Source organism: Salvelinus alpinus, chromosome 18 (genome assembly GCF_045679555.1).
Source record: "Salvelinus alpinus chromosome 18, SLU_Salpinus.1, whole genome shotgun sequence".
NCBI lineage: Eukaryota > Metazoa > Chordata > Actinopteri > Salmoniformes > Salmonidae > Salvelinus > Salvelinus alpinus.
This window is the reverse complement of record NC_092103.1, coordinates 2718134-2738020: the sequence shown is the minus strand read 5'-3', so window position 1 is coordinate 2738020 and position 19887 is coordinate 2718134. Positions and strand designations below refer to the sequence as shown.

The 19887-nt window shown below is 40.4% G+C and overlaps 1 protein-coding gene across 1 annotated transcript in view; it reads left to right on the top strand.

Moving 5' to 3' along the window:
* The first annotated feature begins 14166 nt into the window (after positions 1–14166).
* The window catches only part of LOC139544610 (pappalysin-1-like), a 96355-nt gene continuing 90634 nt past the window's right edge, over positions 14167–19887 (top strand). Inside the window, exon 1 of the mRNA XM_071351938.1 lies at positions 14167–15411. Within this exon, the coding sequence (XP_071208039.1) occupies positions 15021–15411 (391 nt within the window). The 5' untranslated portion in view covers positions 14167–15020. The remainder of the gene's footprint in view (positions 15412–19887) is intronic.

Sequence of the window (19887 nt, the reverse complement as noted above, 5' to 3'; positions counted from 1 at the left end):
CTCGTTTTACTGTGGATATAGATACTTTTGTACCCGTTTCCTCCAGCATCTTCAAGGTCCTTTGCTGCTGTTCTGGGATTGATTTGCACTTTTCGCACCGAAGTACGTTCATCTCTAGGAGACAGAACGCGTCTCCTTCCTGAACGGTATGAGGGCTGCGTGGTCCCATGGTGTTTATACTTGCATACCATTGTTTGTACAGATGCATATGTGGTACCATCAGGTGTTTGGAACTTGCTCCCAAGGATGAACCAGACTTGTGGAGGTCTTTGCTGCTTTCTTTTGATTTTCCCATGATGTCAAGCAAAGAGGCACTGAGTTTGAAGTTAGGCCTTGAAATACACTGCTCAAAAAAATAAAGGGAACACTTAAACAACACAATGTAACTCCAAGTCAATCACACTTCTGTGAAATCAAACTGTCCACTTAGGAAGCAACACTGATTGACAATAAATTTCACATGCTGTTGTGCAAATGGAATAGACAAAAGGTGGAAATTATAGGCAATTAGCCTGACACCCCCAATAAAGGAGTGATTCTGCAGGTGGTGACCACAGACCACTTCTCAGTTCCTATGCTTCCTGGCTGATGTTTTGGTCACTTTTGAATGCTGGTGGTGCTCTCACTCTAGTGGTAGCATGAGACGGAGTCTACAACCCACACAAGTGGCTCAGGTAGTGCAGCTCGTCCAGGATGGCACATCAATGCGAGCTGTGGCAAGAAGGTTTGCTGTGTCTGTCAGCGTAGTGTCCAGAGCATGGAGGCACTACCAGGAGACAGGCCAGTACATCAGGAGACGTAGAGGAGGCTGTAGGAGGGCAACAACCCAGCAGCAGGACCGCTACCTCTGCCTTTGAGCAGGAGGAGCACTGCCAGAGCCCTGCAAAATGACCTCCAGCAGGCCAAATCCCCCAGGATTTGTGCTGGTCAAGGATAGTCAAGTCTGTGGTGAACCAAGGGCTATATCTGTTCTTAGTTCTACATTGTTTTAATAGGGCATGCTTATTTAAGATGGTGAGGAATTACCATGGTCCACACACACCCACACAGTTGTGAAGAGGGCACAACAGTGCCTCTTCCCCCTTCAGGAGGCTGAAAAGTTTTGGCTAGGCCCTCAGATCCTCAGAAAGTTCTACAACTTCACCATTGAGAGCATGTTGACTGGCTGCATCACCACTTGGTACGGCAACTGCAAGGCTACTGACTGCAAGGCGCTACAGAGGGTAGTGAGTACGGCCCAGTAATTCACTGGGGCTGAACTCCCTGCCGTCAGAGGAAGGTCAGACTCCATCCACCCAAGCCGTCGACTGTTCGGCCTCCTACCACATGGCAAGCAGGACCAGTGCACCAATTCTGGAACCAACAGGACCCTGAACAGCTTCTACCCCTAAACCATAAGACTGCTAAACAAGACTGAAAAATAGATAATCAAATGGCTACCCGGACTACCTGCAATTTATTGTCTCTTGCACTTGTTCTATACACACACACACACACACACACACACGTACTCTACCGGTCAAATGTTTTAGAACACCTATTTTGACTATTTTCTACATTGTAGAATAATAGTGAAGAAATTGAACTATGAAGTAACACATGGAATCATGTAGTAACCAAAAAAGTGTTAAACAAATCAAAATAGATTTGATATTCTTAAAATAGCCTCCCTTTCCCTTGACAGCTTTGCACACTCTTGGCATTCTCTCAACCAGCTTCATGAGGTAGTCACCTGGAATGCATTTCAATTAGCAGGTGTGCCTTAAGTTAATGTGTAATTTCTTTCCTTAATGTGTTTAAGCCAGTCATTTGTGTTGTGACAAGGTAGGGGGTCTACACAGAATATAGCCCTATTTGGTCAATGACCAAGTCCCATATTATGGCAAGAACAGCTCAAATAAGCAAAGAGAAATGGCAGTCCATGATTACATTAAGACATGAAGGTCAGTCAATACGGAGAATTAAGAACTTTGAAAGTTTCTTCAAGTGCAGTTGGAAAAAAACATCAAGCACTATGATGAAACTGGCTCTCATGAGGACTGCAACAGGAATGGAAGCCCCAGAGCTACCTCTGCTGCAGAGGATCAGTTCATTAGAGTTACAAGCCTCAAAGTGCAGCCCAAATAAATGCTTCACAGAGTTCAAGTAACAGACACATATCAAAGTCAACTGTTCAGAGGAGACTGCATGAATCAGGCCATCATGGTTGATTGCTGCAAAGAAACCACTACTAAAGGACACCAATAAGAAGAAGAGACTGGGCCAAGATACATGAGCAATGGACATTAGACCGGTGGAAATTTGAATGAAGGGAAATAACATTGTGTGCAATCATTAATCATACCATTAGTAAAAAAAATAAAAATAATGAAGAATAGATTTGAGCATTTGTGGCCTCCATTTCAGAAATTCCTAATTTTAACAAAAATGTCTAATTGGTGGTATTACTCCTACTGGTGGCACAATGTTGTCATAATGGTAACAAATATTTAGTCATTAAGCTACCATATTAGTTGATTTAGAATGGGAAGTACCCATACCCACCCTTAGGCATTAAAACTGACGCACCAGGCACAATTACAGCACTGAAAAATTGCTTTTCCTGAACACTTGTATTGCAAGGAGGTCATTCCACAAGTAGTGCCTTTTGTGTTTTGTTTAGTGCCTTTTGTGTAATTTTGTTCATTTTCACCTAATTTTAACTTTGTCATAAAGAGCACGTGTTCAACTTCATTAAACATGTTTTCTGATTTCCAGAGGTTAAATTCATAAAAAATAACTAAAAGGTGATTTAAAGTTTCAGGGTTGACTGTAACAAGGTTGACAATTTCATTTTAAATCAGCCAAAACTCCCCTTGTGACTGGGGGTATGGAAGCTTGTCGTGTGCAATTGAATATATGCTTACAAATTTTTTTACTTTAAAACAGTTAGAGTTTAATGTGTGTGACAGGAGAAAGCAACTGAGGATGGATCAGCAATGTAGTTACTCCACAATACTAACCTAAATGACCGTGGGAAAAAAGGGAGCCTGTACAGAAAGAGATTCAAAAACATGGATCCTGTTTGCAATAAGGCACTAAAGTAAAATTGAAAGAATAAATGAAATATTTATGTCCCGAAAACAAAGTTTTATGTTTGGCTTAAATCCAACACCTCACTGAGTACCACTCTTTGTATTTTTAAGCATGGTGGCTGCATCACAGCCAGGTCACCCGTGATACAAGTCAGTATTCGACTCCATCCATGTCGGGAGATGACGTGGAAACGGGCCACTAGGGGCAACAGTGAGCGATATCTTCATGTAGGTTTTGTTTTTTGTAGGACGTTGGGGACAGGGATGGTGGATAGGCATAAGCCAAAGGTTTGCATGTTCGAATCCAGGAATAGAAAGTTGTTTTAGAGAGTTTTGTTTTAAGCCTATCCCAATCTTAACCCTTACCTTAACCATTCAGAGTTAATGCCTAACCTTAATATTTCGACGTTAACCTAAACTTAACCTTAATGAGGAGTTAATGCCAAATTTGACATCTGGAACAACTTCAAAATGTTACGTTTGAGAAAGATGGATGAACGTGAGACTGTGAGAGCTAGTTGTGCATCATGTTATGGGTATGCTTGTCATCGGCAAGGACTAGGACGTTTTTTTTTTAGGATTAAAAGAAACGGAATAGAGCTAAGCACAGGCAAAATCCTAGAGGAAAACCTGGTTCAGCCTGCTTCCAACACACTGGATGACAAAATCACCTTTCAGCAGGACAATAACCTAAAACACAAGGCCAAATATACACTGAAGTTGCATACCAAGACGACATTGAATGTTCCTGAGTGGCCTTGTTTTTACTTAAATCTCCTTGAACATCTATGGCAAGACTTGGAAATGGCTGTCTAGCAATGATCAACAACCAACTTGACAGAGCTTGAAGATTTTATTTAAGAATAATGTGCAAATATTATACAATATAGGTGTGCAAAGCTCTTAGATTTACCCAGAAAGACTCAAAGCTGTAATTGCTGCCAAAGGTGATTCTAACATGTATTGACTCAGGGGTGTGAATACTTTATGTAAATTTGATATTTCTGTATTTCATTTTAAATAAATTTGCTAATTTCTAAATGCATGTTTTCACTTTGTCATTATGTGTATTGAGTGTAGATGGGTTTGAACATTTTTTTTTATCAATTTTAAATTGAGGCTGTAATACAACAAAATGTGGAATAAGTCAAGGGTATGAATACTTTTTGAAGCTAGTAAGATGAAATGTCCTGCTGAACTGGCTGCTGAACTGACTGACAGCTGTCGTAAGCATTAGAAAAGATTAGATATGACTTATGGTTGTATTTTTGTCATGTGAAATGGTTCTTTAATGTATTCTTAGTTAATATGTAATACATAGTATAGTACATGGCACGGAATTCCAATTTTTCTCCTTCACAGAAATAACCAAATGTTTTATGGCAATTCTCCATGCGTAATGGTTTTCATAGAAACATGTATGGCCGTTAGCCCTGGTATGATTTTTTAGGTGGCATGGGATTATATTCTTAAAGGCTTTAATGGGTGTTCTACAGCATTATAATTTTTTAGAAGGATTCAGGTTCTTACAAGGTCCCAGTACGTATCAATTGTGGCTGCAGGTTTAGGACATTCTCAGTTCATCGTTAATTACAATTTTTACAGGTGGTGTAATATTACCCAACTGAACTGTATGTCATGGAATGACATTTTCACCACTTCTTTCCCTAGCGGTGTCTGTGTAATGTATATATTTTTCCTCCTCTGCATCATCCTGAAAAATAGAGAGCATTTAGGTTTGCACTTTACCACAGTGGCAGATTAAGCCCAGTGCATTAATGGATTATGGTGGACAGTGACTTTTTCCTGTTTGACTTCAGTCAGTTGACCATTCAGTCCCTTGGATTACAAGTATTATTCTCCCAGCAACAGTGGTAGATGGGGATGGTGGGGATATACTTTAGGCGGTGTATACACACACACACACACACACACACACACACACACACGTGCATGCCTCTGCCCATGCTGTCTCAAAGCTGTCACTCCCCTCCCAGATTGTTTGGCTCCATGCAAGAATTAAGATGTAATCTGGCCATAACAACCCAAATGCCTTTGCATGCATTGGAAATTGAATGGTAATGGTAATCTTAACTGCATCAGTTAACCGTATCAGATCTCCCAATATGCTTTTTCCAGACACAAATGATTATGCAATATAAAACCAGCGTTGCACCATTGCATTAAATTGCATGATGCTCTTTGCTCTGACACAATGTGCTGGATACATGAAAGCATCTCCTATTTTTCCATAGTGGCAATATCCGGAACGGCAGCATTGTTATTTTTTATTTCCAACCCTGACCCACCGTTGACCTAAGCTACTATCCATGTAAGAGGGCTATTGCAGGCCAGGGTTGCTAGTTTCAGTTACTAAATGGCACGTGCGGAACAATGACTGACAGCATCACAGGTCATGGGTTGAGATGGGATGCTATCATCCCTGTATAATTGCCAGGCAATTGTCTGATTTTAATGTGGTTGATACTGCACTAGAAGCATGCTTGTTTTTTGGTGGCAAGTTATAGTGATATTGAGAGGAAACGTCATACCTTCAAGCACACTGCCCCGGTTCTCCCCAGTTGATATATAGTGTGGGGTAAATTGAGCCAAAGGGTTAGTTGAGCCACCCCTTGTTTCTAGGAAACACACAATTTATCATGTGACCAAATATTTTGGAAAAGGCCATTTCATGGAGTCTGTGAAGGAAGAAACAACACTGAAAAATTGGTAAGCAAGTTAGTTAAAAAAACAAAACATTTTCACAGTCTAATTAATTTGTGTTATGGTCTTCATGATGCTTGTGTCTAAACCAAAGTAGATCGCTGTAACCCTCCTGTTGTGTTCGTTTCATATACTGTATTCCCGGTCCAAAAACAACCGCCCATTGTAGCTGATTATAAATCCATAATAATACATATCACCTAATGTTGTGTTTGATCTTTTTATCAACTTAAGTTCTTGTGAACATTACATTTGCTATTTATGGCCTGTAGGCCTCATTGGCCTGAGCTCATACAACTTGTTTTTGAGTTTAACAAAAAAAGAGTAATGTATGGATTATTTTGACGATCACAAATACTCAGATGAAACATGTTGTGCTGTTTATCACAGACTACTTTGTGTCAAAGTTTAACAAAGACTCTCTCCTCACCAGTGTCATGATCAAAGATATGATCAAGAGCCTCACATACAGTATATCGTTTGGTCATTGTGCTGCCACAGAATGAATTGTGAGCATGGCCTCCAAAAAGCTTTATATCCCAGAGCTGCTAAAAAGATTATATATTATTGAAACAATGTTGCGATTGTTTGTGAGTGCCAACAGGTGTGGTTCCCATGGGGGAAGATTCTATTGGGGAAAGGTTCCTGTGGGGGTTGCCATGGAAGCCAAGAAGGGGAGTGAGGTGTGTGTGTGTGCTCAAACACACATGCATGTGGGGGTCTGGGAGGGGAAGTGTGTCCATCTGATGAATGGGCATGTGCCTGAACTCAATTGTATACAGTAATTGTAGTCTCACCCATTTATTTCTAATGACCGGTCATTTTTGACCAGAAACACCACAGGTGTACAAAAGTTAAATAAAACACCCAAAATTGTATGAAAATATGCATAGTATTTTTTACCACGTGTCATGCATATGAACTCAAGGTAGTGTTAAAGAGCAGACATCATGCCCTGTGTATAAAAACATAAAACAAGCAGGGGTTTAGCCATCGAGGTTCTTGAGAGAGCAGCCAAGGAAGTGAGAGAAGGGAAGAAGTTGATTTGAGCAGTAACAAGGGATGAAAAAAATAGACTGAATGACACGGAAAAGGTACATTGACCAAAAATAACCCATGTACTTGCCTATGATTTGGCACAATCAATTGAAACAACATCCTTGTCCCAGACAAATGGTCAAGAAATGGCAGTGTAAGTGATATTGAACAAAGAGATCTACAGTTGAAGTCGGAAGTTTACATACACTTAGGTTGGAGTCATTAAAACTTGTTTTTCAACCACTCCAGAATTTTCTTGTTAACAAACTATAGTTTTGGCAAGTCGGTTAGGACATCTACTTTGTGCATGACACAAGTCATTTTTCCAATAATTGTTTACAGACAGATTATTTCACTTATAATTCACGGTGTTACAATTCCAGTGGGTCAGAAGTTAACATACACTAAGTTGACTGTGCTTTTAAATAGCTTGGAAAATTCCAGAAAATGTCATGGCTTTAGCAGCTTCTGTTAGGCTAATTGACATCATTTGAGTCAATTGGAGGTGTACCTCTGGATGTATTTCAAGGCCTACCTTCAAACTCAGTGCCTCCTTGCTTGACATCATGGAAAATCAAAAGAAATCAGTCTTTTTTTTTTGTAGACCTCCACAAGTCTGGTTCATCCTTGGGAGCAATTTCCAAACGCCTGAAGGTACCACGTTCATCTGTACAAACAATAGTATGCAAGTAAAAACACCATGGGACCACGCAGCCCTCATACCGTTCAGGAAGGAGACGCGTTCTGTCTCCTAGAGATGAACGTACTTCGGTGCAAAAAGTGCAAATCAATCCCAGAACAACAGCAAAGGACCTTGTGAAGATAATGGAGGAAACGGGTACAAAAGTGTGTACAGTGGGGCAAATAAGTATTTAGTCAGCCACCAATTGTGCAAGTTCTCCCACTTAAAAAGATGAGAGAGGCCTGTAATTTTCATCATAGGTACACTTCAACGATGACAGACAAAATGAGAAAAAGAAATCCAGAAAATCACATTGTAGGATTTTTTATGAATTTATTTGCAAATTATGGTGGAAAACTTTTGTTATTGACCAAATACTTATTTATCTCAATACTTTGTTATATACCCTTTGTTGGCAATGACAGAGGTCAAATGTTTTCTGTAAGTCTTCACAAGGTTTTCACACACTGTTGCTGGTATTTTGGCCCATTCCTCCATGCAGATCTCCGCTAGAGCAGTGATGTTTTGGGGCTGTTGCTGGGCAACACGGACTTTCAACTCCCTCCAAAGATTTTCTATGGGGTTGAGATCTGGAGACTGGCTAGGCCACTCCAGGATCTTGAAATGCTTCTTACGAAGCCACTCCTTCGTTGCCCGGGCGGTGTGTTTGGGATCATTGTCATGCTGAAAGACCCAGCCACGTTTCATCTTCAATGCCCTTGCTGATGGAAGGAGGTTTTCACTCAAAATCTCACGATACATGGCCCCATTCATTCTTTCCTTTACACGGATCAGTCGACCTGGTCCCATGGCAGAAAAACAGCCCCAAAGCATGATGTTTCCACCCCCATGCTTCACAGTAGGTATGGTGTTCTTTGGATGCAACTCAGCATTCTTTGTCCTCCAAACACGACGAGTTGAATTTTTACCAAAAAGTTCTATTTTGGTTTCATCTGACCATATGTCATTCTCCCAATCTTCTTCTGGATCATCCAAATGCTCTCTAGCAAACTTCAGACGGGCCTGGACATGTACTGGCTTAAGCAGGGGGACACGTCTGGCACTGCAGGATTTGAGTCCCTGGCGGTGTAGTGTGTTACTGATGGTAGGCTTTGTTACTTTGGTCCCAGCTCTCTGCAGGTCATTCACTAGGTCCCCCCGTGTGGTTCTGGGATTTTTGCTCACCGTTCTTCTGATCATTTTGACCCCACGGTGTGAGATCTTGCGTGGAGCCCCAGATCGAGGGAGATTATCAGTGGTATGTCTTCCATTTCCTAATAATTGCTCCCACAGTTGATTTCTTCAAACCAAGCTGCTTACCTATTGCAGATTCAGTCTTCCCAGCCTGGTGCAGGTCTACAATTTTGTTTCTGGTGTCCTTTGACAGCTCTTTGGTCTTGGCCATAGTGGAGTTTGGAGTGTGACTGTTTGAGGTTGTGGACAGGTGTCTTTTATACTGATAACAAGTTCAAACAGGTGCCATTAATACAGGTAACGAGTGGAGGACAGAGGAGCCTCTTAAAGAAGAAGTTACAGGTCTGTGAGAGCCAGAAATCTTTCTTGTTTGTAGGTGACCAAATACTTATTTTCCACCATAATTTGCAAATAAATTCATTAAAAATCCTACAATGTGATTTTCTGGATTTTTTTCTCTCATTTTGTCTGTCATAGTTGAAGTGTACCTATGATGAAAATTACAGGCACCTGACCTCAAGCCTATAGAACATTTGTGGGCAGAATTGAAAAAGCATGTTCGAGCAGGGAGGCCTACAAACCTGACTCAGTTACACCAGCTCTGTCAGGAGGAATGGGACAAAATTCACCCAAGTTATTGTGGGAAGCATGTGGAAGGCTACCCAAAACATTTGACCCAAGTTAAACAATTTAAAGGCAATCCTACCAAATACTAATTGAGTGTATGTAAACTTCTGACCCACTGGGAATGTGATGAAAGAAATGAAAGCTGAAATATATCATTCTCTCTGCTATTGTTCTGACATTTCACATTCTTAAAATAAAGTGGTGATCCTAACTGACCTAAGACAGGGAATTTTTACTAGGATTAAATGTCAGGAATTATGAAAAACTGAGTTTAAATGTATTTGGCTAAGGTGTATGTTAACTTCAGACTCCAACAGTATATCTGAATGTACACATACTTTTAAGATATACAGTGCCCTCTGTATTATTGGGAAAGTAAAGCAACTTATTTTTTTTTGGGGGGGGGGGGGGGGCTCTATACTTCAAAATGTTTATTTAACCTCAAAGTCATTGTTTAAGTACAGACTTGTCACTTTCATTTGAGGGTATTCTCATCTATTTCAGGTGAACCGTATTTGTACATAGTCCCCCCCATTTTAGGGGATTAAAAGTATTTGGCCAAATTCACTTGTGTATTAAAGTAGTAAAAAGTTAAGTATTTGGTCCCATATTCATAGCACGCAATGACTACATCAAGATTGTGACCCTACAAATTTGTTGATTATATTTGCTGTGTTTCAGAAAATAAAATGTTTTGGCGGTGGGGGTGTGTATGATATTTGTGCGTCTAGCTTTCTCACTCATTATTCACAACTCATTCAGGATTAGCCGTAGCCGTGGTAGCATCCACATTCATGTAGAAGTGTTTAAAAACATTTTATTCTTATTTACTATAAAAGTGACTCAAATGACATATATTATTTACCAATAATTTATATTGGGAACAAAATAATCAAACACAACCAAATCAGACAGCAAATGCATCTATCAAATTTGTAGAGTCACAAGCTTGATGTATTCATGGCTCATAATCCAACGTTTTGAAGTATAGAGCCAAAATAAGAGAAAATGCTTCACTGTCCCAGTAATTACAGTGGGTTCTGTACAATATATCAAACCCCCATTCCATGAATTAAACTTTGACCTACCATCACCCACTTACCCCAGGGTGGGTCAATTTACCCAGTCCCATACCCGGGGTAAATTGTACCAAGAGACAACTTGTTTTTTAGGACAAGTTTTTAAAACTTATGTTTACACAATGATTTATTTCCAGGGCTACGCAACATCCTGAAATATATGCAGATATCTTTGTTAGAAAGAAAACTATTTTTCCCTTGATGTAGTGATGCTGAATGTAAATAGTTTTTATCAACATACCCCACTAAGGAGAGTTGAGTACAGGGCTTGAGGTCACTCAGTTTAGAATCTCCTGACCCAGACAAAAGATGAAACCGTACTCGCACGTCTCTACACCAACTGCTGGCGTCGTTGATAGAATTGCACTGCAATCAATGTAAGTGCCAATCTGAGCTAGAGTACAGTAGGTCTTGCAGGCCAAGACCCAGACCGACACAGAACAAGACTGTTTATGAGGTCACTAGAGAGCCAGAAGAAAGGGTGTATATATCTAGTGTATCGGGGTTGGAGAGGTAGACACATTATCCGTCGTCTTTGGCTAAGACGTTTTTACTTAACACTTAGTGGTCTACTTGAAACCTTCCAGGGTTGCCCTCTCTCACCATATGTCATGTCCCCTTCCTAAGGCACAAAGGGAAATATGTGGCCACCTTGCCATGACAATGTCACAACACTGTATGAAGAGTGAGGCAAATATTTAATGTTTGTTCCCTCTTTATGGTAGGTGGCAATTTCCAGCTGTCCAAGCATACATTTACACCAAACAACCCACAGGGTGACAAAAGGGAAACATTGACATTCCTGACTGTCTCTGGGGAGAGCAATGAAAGGGTGCCATAAAACATCACATTTGTCAACTTAGGTGGTGGGAAAATATATTTCCAACTACCCAGTAAGCAAAATTACGTTGCAAAGACATTTAAAAAACATTAAAACTTGCAGCAATAATATTCAAAGTTGTCCAACCAACAGAATAAACCAACAGACCACTTCAACTACAATAACATTCTCAGTAACGGTTACAGAAAAAAATTATATTGCTATGACTTATGTTGTTGATCTACCTTAGTTGAATGCACTGACTATAAGTCAGTCTGGATAAGAGGGTCTGCTGAATGACCAACATTTGTATGTAAAAACAAACACTTGCAAAGTATGCTGAGTATTATTTTAATGAGCTCGGCACCCAAACAAGTACACATTTGGTCGGACCAGACCAAATCTGAACAAATCATAGATGTCTAGGCTATGTTTCACAAGTTTGAACAGAACAGTACCGTATGGCTCAGTACAGTAGAGTATGGTACAGGACAGTAGAGTTTTATTCAGTATGGTACAGGACAGAGTTTTATTCAGTACGGTACAGCAGAGTATGGTACAGTAGTTTAATTCAGTAGAGTACAGTACATTTTAATGCAGTACAGTAGAGTTTAATTCAGAAGGGTAGAGTACAGTACAGTTTAGTTTGTAAAGTAGGGTACAATACAGTACATTATACTGTATTATACAATGTGTGGGTCTAATCCTGAATGCTGATTGGTTAAATCCACATTCCAGCCGGTGTCTATTCCACAAGTTACCACCGGCTAACTCTATGCCGTTGAAATGCCTATTTAATCTGTTCCATCTGACTGCGCAATCCACTGTCTAATCAGCCCAGCCAGTCAATTTATAAACTTGATCTAAGAAAATTACAGATAAATTCAAAATGAGAGGCTGCAGGGACAAAACTCTTAATGCTGCAATGATGAAAATATCTCAAAGACCAAGAAATTAATTGCTAAAAACTAAACCAAAGAAGAATAACGCAACAGTGTTTTGCTCTAAGTACACCAGGTGTTCGGAGAAAATGAAAGCAATCCTGAAAAAGCACTGGCATATTCTGCAATCAGACACCTCTTCAAGGAGCCCCCACTGGTGGTCTATAAGCATGGTCACAATATTGGAGATAGTTTGGTGAGATCTGACCTGCCCCTGAGCCCACTCAGACACTCTTGGAGATAGTTTGGTGAGATCTGACCTGCCCCTGAGCCCACTCAGACACTCTTGACACCCATTACAAATGGGAACTACAAATGTCGATCATGCGCACAGTGCAATAGCACTACAAGACATCATTCAGACACCCACATACAGGTTGAAAAATCCCTGTTAGGGGTATCATATCATGCAAGACAAAGGGCGTAATCGATCTCATCACCTGTTCATGTGAGTTAGCCTATGTCGGACAAACGAAAAGACAATTAAAACAACGCATAGCTGAACACCGCAGCTCAATCAGGTGTAAGTACATTGACTATCCAGTAGCAGCTCACTTTGTTGAAGCTAACCATCCCATCTCCTCCCTCAAGTACACAGGCATTGAGCATGTTGCTCTACCAAGGAGAGGAGGTAACATTGAGATCCTACTACTACTACTACAAAGGGAGGCTTACTGGATATCCTGTTTAAAAACATTGACCCCTAGTGGTCTGAATATTGACTTTGATCTCAGGCCCTTCTTATGACCAATTATACTTTCTGTGAAGAGGTCTTGTAAATTAATGTATTTTTTCTACAGCTTATCAGAGTACACCCAATATGTGTCCCCTGTTGATGATGCTTATTATGCATTATGGTTGAACCAGAAGATTACATGTAACCATTTTTTTTTGATGAAATTGGAAATATTTAAATATATAGGGGAAATTTAATGAAACAATAATGTATGTTGATGCTAATGCTAATGATAACAATGGCATAATACATTCAATATGCTGTGGGCTTTTAACAGTTTCACTCAATTCATTCCTGATCAACCTAGCAATTATGACACACCCCTCACTATTGTCATTGGTTGCACTAATTGCACTGTTTGTGTTCATAACCTGGTTCAAGCATTCATAACATTGCCGGTGTTTTAGTCTCTCGGGCATTATCACTTAACTATACTGTACTTTACTGTATTGAACTATACTTTACTGTACTATACTTTTCTTTACTTGAATGTATTGTACACTGCTGTGTTCTACTGTACTGTGCTGTCCAAACTTGCGAAACATAGATGTCTATGTTTGGGATAAATCAAAGCCGGTCCAGACTGCACCAAAGAAACATGTCTATGATTGGTTCAGATTTGGTCCGGTCAGGACCAAAAATCTACTTCTGTGGACTTTGAAATCAAGGCCAGTCCAGATTGCACAAAAGACAAAGACAAAAAAAGACAGCCAGTCTGGACAACAACAAAAAACTTCTTAACGATGTTGGCAATCGGTTGGTGCTTAGTTTACAATTACAATGCCGTTTTGCTGGTGGAAGTGCTGAACATCAAATGGTCAGTTCTACGGCTTTGTTTTAGTTAACCTAATGCACAATATTTTACTACAGACATGGAAGGATACCGTACAAGTGGGATATTAAACTGGAATTCTGGATGTAAGGTTTTTGAATGGCTTTGTTGTGCAAATATCAAATCCGACTTCAGCCCCTTGGCCTATTCTTGAAAGAGAACTTTCCAATCCTGGTTGGTTACACAATTTCATTGATGACTGCTGAACATTTAAGAGTTAAGACATGACATCCAACATTGGTTTCATATATTTTAAATAGGAAATCGTATAGAGATGATGGCTTGTCACTTACCAGTCTAAGTCCTCTGTTTTGCCTCAGAATCAGTGAAAGTGTAGAAAATGTGTTCGATTGTTTGAATTGTAGCCACTAGAGGGATACACATACGCTTTCCAAACTCCGTAATCACCGTCCCATCACAGTGTGCCATGGAAAAATGGAATTGCAGTGAGTACCTGTGACTTCCCACTTCGGCTGAAAAAAAAAACACAGCCCGGAACATTCGAAACATCAGTTGCTCGCTCTTAAAAAGACTTCCAGAGTAATTGCTCTTAAAGCAGACGCCCAGTGCTGGCTCTCTCTCTCCATGTGTCTCTCTGTTTCAGGCAAATCAATGAGGATCGCAATGCTTATTACTTCTGCAGCTCTCTCTCGCTTTACAAGATGATGTTGTGCATTTCAACTTTTGAAAACCAAAAAGCAAGTCAAGGAATTTTTCTTAATAAAATAATGACAGGTCGGTTTATTTTCACTTATTTGGAATTTTAATATGTGCCATTTTGTATACTGTTTTGCAGGTGGGATAAGGAAACAACAAAACGGTGTGACAAGCGTTTTGGCGGACAATTGTGGCTTTCTGCGAGTAACTCATACAATCCAAGGAGTGATGGGGGGCACCATCAACCTCATCCCCCTCTCTGAATGAGAACTTATTAGTCATCCCTTTGGTTTAATGAGACCCATTGAACAGACACCGTGGAACAAATGCATGAATCAAATATTCCTGTGTTCATTGAATCTCTCCAGAAGAGTCTTACTTTTACATGGGCAAGGAAAGGGGGTCGTGGCTTAACATTATAAAGGGGGACATTACAGTATGCTTCATGGGTTTATTTAGATTGAATCTACGGTTTGACAAGTGGCTGTAAAGAAAAAAACTAAACAAAGCGAAACTCGGGAAGAGCATTGTGGACCTACGAATTGTAGCCTATATTTATCAAATTTATTTCTATTCATTGCTCTTTTTAAAAGTGGTACCACCTCTTCTCCTGAAAATGAAACTTTGGACTTTTCCCTGGCTGCTTTGCCTGGTGATACTCATCTTATGTTTTGGATCAGAGTGCGGGACTGTCCGGAGAAAGGGGAGATCCAAAAGAGACTTGGTGCGTATCAGGGAGGCGAGAGCCACCTTTCCAGGGGCTTGTGCCACACGTCTGCCCCGGGGCAAACGCTCCTTGCCCGGCTTGGAACGACGTGTACCTCGCCAGCGCCGGCGCTCCTCCCAAGCGGAGGAGAACTCTCCAGGTCGTGGGAAAGCTGTTTATTTTACCGGCAGGGGTGACCAACTTCGGCTTAAGCCGGGCGTGGAGATACCGAGAGGAAATTTTACGCTGGAGATGTGGATCAAACCAGAAGGAGGTCAACGATCTCCTACGGTGATTGCAGGTAGCCTACACAACTGTCTCAGTTCACAAATTAATGAAGGAATGGTTTTATTAGTCTTATGCGAGCTGAAACTCAACAGCATATTTAAAAGTTTAGTGTGAAACCTGTATATTTTATTAAAACGCACACTTGAAGCAATAAAGTAGGCTATGTTATTAAACCAAATGAAAGTCATAACTCACCTTTAGCTTTGTAGGCTATTATTATATAATTGTTTAGATCAAACCATGCATGGTTGTCACAGTAAAACAACATGCACTCATAAGTGAGTTGAGAGTGAGTTCATTTCAGAACTGATCCACGCCAATGATGTAATGCCTTGAAAATAGCAGTATCAGAGATTTTATTCTAGGTTATTCATACAGTATGTGTAGTAATATCACCTGTGAACGGAAATCGTATCTGAGTGATCATACCCAAGTATATGCATGCATAAGCCTATACTTGGGTATGATAATTCAGATACGATTTTCGTTCACATGTGATATTACTACAGAGTTCCTCATTGTAATGAATGGATTTTATACACATACTGTATGAATAAGGTGGTCTATTTTTGAAAATGTCCTTCTATGAACTTTCATGCGTAAAATGACTCAAATATTGGGTATAACAATTGTAGATAAGCTAGCCTATTTTAAGGTTGTTCGATATTGGCATTTATACTGCATCACTTGATTGACAGGTGATGTCATCGTGCGTAGAAATTGTGTTATTTATGAGGCGTCTGGCTATTTTAAACTATGATGTAATGCTAGAAACGTTGAATTTGTGGGCACGTCACAGCAGGCAAAGGGGGAGAGTGAGAGAAATATGTTTTATTCTGAAGTGAGTAGAGAGCACTGTGCGTGCCACAAATCCAAAATGCTTCCCAAATCGACACTTCTGGATTGGCTGTGGAGGTTACGAGACCGGAATAGAGCGGCGGAGTGGCGCGCTATGAGCGTCCGAGATCCCTCAAACCCAGCCGCAGACATAGGCTATGCGCGTAACATTAGGTGACTCTAACTTTGACACAATTAAAACCCTCTAATAGATTGGGGGGTCTTGGCAGTACAGTCTAGATATTGTAATATGTGGTTTAAGCGTTGTAAAGTGATCGGAGGGAGAACGTAGCCTGCTTCATCCACGCACAACGCACCTTGTGAATGTTATTTGAGTAGTCTCGGATATCCGAGACCTTGCGCAACGTAAACTAGGCAACGGCACACGGTAGCCTACATTACCGGAAAGAACCCGTCTGTAGAGACTATTATGTGAGCGAGCACATAACATTATTGAGAAGACACCGACCTGGCAAAACTATTTCATGTTATTCTGAAATCCACAATGCCAAATCTTTGACGGTATTTCTTTCCAATTTAGGTCTATGTACTGTTTATATATTTCAGTGTCTGTGCCACTGCTTCTGATGTAGATTGGTATGAGATTCGATCCCATGGGCTGCCAACAGGGAGCGTAGCAAACAACTGATTGCTTGTGTGCAGATGCGTACTATTGTAGTCTACCCCTTGTGAGGCACTTACCCTTGAGAAGGGAGGGTTTCACGCACACAGACACACACTTCTGCTAAGGCAATCTTGATTAATGTGTTGTTTAGCATAGTATGTTTATTATGATAGACCTGTTATTGTACTTAGTGAAGGCCTCTCATGGATTGAGACACACATACTGTATATTCTGGTCTACTGTACCATCCCTGTTTTTTCGTGTACCTGTGTGCATGTGTGTTGTGTATTTGTGTGTGGATGTGTGGTTACCCCAGCTTTTCCCAAACTTGGTCCTTGGGACCACAAGGGGTGCACATTTAGATTTTTGCCCCAACACTACACAGCTGATTCAAAGCTTGATGACTAGTTGATTATTTGAATCAGCTGTGTAGTGTTGGGGTAAACCAAAACGTGCACCCCTTGCCTCCCAGAGGACCACGTTTAGGAAACACTGGTCTAGCCACTGGACACACTGGTTGAGTCAATGTTGTTTCCACATCATTTCAATGAAATGACATTGAACCAACGTGGAAGAGAAGATGAATTGAAGGCTATGCCCAGTGGATAGGAGTAGAGCTGGGACTATAAACCAAAAATTATTAACAGCGACCACTTATTGTGAACATTTTGCTGATATCGTTCATTACGATAAATAACCTATAGTGCCCTACTGGAGAAATGTAAAGTTTGAAATTAAATGTTAGCTAGTATGGGTGATTGTTGATGGGACAATTGATAGCTACAATATTTCATGTCATAGTAGCAGTAGTTTTAAGGGTAATATGTAAAAAAATATATATGTTATAAACTTAGCGTTCAATTTATCATTATAGTGATAATTCAGTCAATTTATCGGGATATAGATTTTTGCCCATATTGTCCAGGTCTATTAGCTACACTCTTAGCTACACTCTTGGCTATCCCCCCAGGAGAACCCTTTTTGGCTCCAAGTAGAACCCTTTTGCGTTCCACGTAGAACTACATGGATCTCAAAGGGTTCTACTTGGCATCAAAATGGTTCTACGTGGAACTATAAAGGGTTCTCCTATGGGGACAGCCGTAGAACCCTTTTAGGTTCTAGATAGCACCTTGTTTTCTCAGAGTGTAGGTTTGGCCTGGGGTTGGGGGCAGCCTAATCCAGACCCTTATTAAATTCTCTCTAGGCATTTCAACTCTTTTGGGAATCTGTTGAGAGCTTTGTGATTCAGATGAATGTCTTAGCCCGACCGAGTAATGTTATATCACTTATATTCAAATCAAATCACATTTTATTTGTCATATGCCGAATACAACAGGTGTAGACTTTACTGTGAAATGCTTACTTAAGAGCCCTTTACCAACAATGCATATTAACCTCATACTTGTCTTAGCCTATCCTATGCATGTCATTTTATTGTTTGTTTTCATAACATTAAGATTAGTGTGTTTGGGAAAAGACCCTTATAATAATAAATACAAAATAAATTCCCAATCAACAAATATTATTATTTTATTATATTTATTTTATTTTACCTTTGTTTAACCAGGTAGGCAAGTTGAGAACAAGTTCTCATTTACAATTGCGACCTGGCCAAGATAAAGCAAAGCAGTTCGACACATACAACAACACAGAGTTACACATGGAGTAAAACAAACATACAGTAGAAAAATAAGTCTATATACAATGTGAGCAAATGAGGTGAGATAAGGGAGGTAAAGGCAAAAAAAAGACCAAATAATGCCTAATCTTTTAAATCCAATTGAGACCTCCCAACAATCCCAGGCCTAAAGCAGTCCCATCCTATTGTTTTGACCCAGGCTTGTTTTCTACAGCTGTTACACCCTAGTTTTTTTACCCTGGTTTTTATCACTGTCACTGCTTTTTGATTGAGTGTGTCAACTCACCGCTTGATAAGTGAGGGGAGACGAGAAGTACAGTAGTGTGGTATATACTTAGTGTTTACCATACAACACACACAGGGAGACCTCTGAGTGTGACCAAAGTGACTGGCGGAGGACCAGAGATAACTCCTGTAAAAATCTGTCTGTGGTTCCTTTCTGGTCTTTATTGACTCTACAGCCCAAAACAAGGGCTAGTAGAATACTTCATGAAGTCCTAGTCCAAACCACTTTCACAGCCAGCCAGGTGTTCCAGGGCTCAGGAACCAACATATATATGTACATATGTTGCATTGCTGACATATGTAGGGCCCACGATGTATGTATGTTGCATTGCTGACATGTGTACAGTATGAAATGTACTTAGTAATACCTTTGTTTGTGGTAGCTAGTATGTAACATTTGCTCTGAGACACACAGAGAGGCATTCATATGATGGGCACTTGCCAGGATAACTCACTGCCTATTGACATGAGATGTGCCCGCTGTCTGCTTACTGATATCAATCAGTAAGAACAGCTGGGGATTTTAAATTGACCTGTATGACACACACACACACACACACACACACACACACACACACACACACACACACACACACACACACACACACACACACACACACACACACACACACACACACACACACTTACTTTGTCATTTGTAATGTAGATGTGGCCAATGGAACTGTATGAAAATGATTCCAGCAGAACAACAAGATTCAGGACCATGAACAGCGCTGACAAAATGAGCATGCGCAAACAGAAAGTAGAAAGGACCACCCAAAAATAAGGGAAAAAAGGAAGCCAGGGTAGATTCCATGGTAGCAGTAATGGAATAGCTCAGTGTTGCGATTTCATTGGCTAGCTGATTTGATTTGCGCATTCGTTCAAACACGAGCAAACCCTATACCAACACCAGTCACTGAGCAGCCTTTCATTTTAGAATCAAGGACGATGGTTTTTGCTTTAGCGTAGACACTTTGAGCTAACCCTCCAGTCAAAAAAATCTGAGGAGCCTCTGTAACTTCTCTTCTCCATATTGTGACATGTTGACATGTGGTTACAATTGGTGTCCCGCTTTTGAAAGCTACATAAAGATGGTCTTT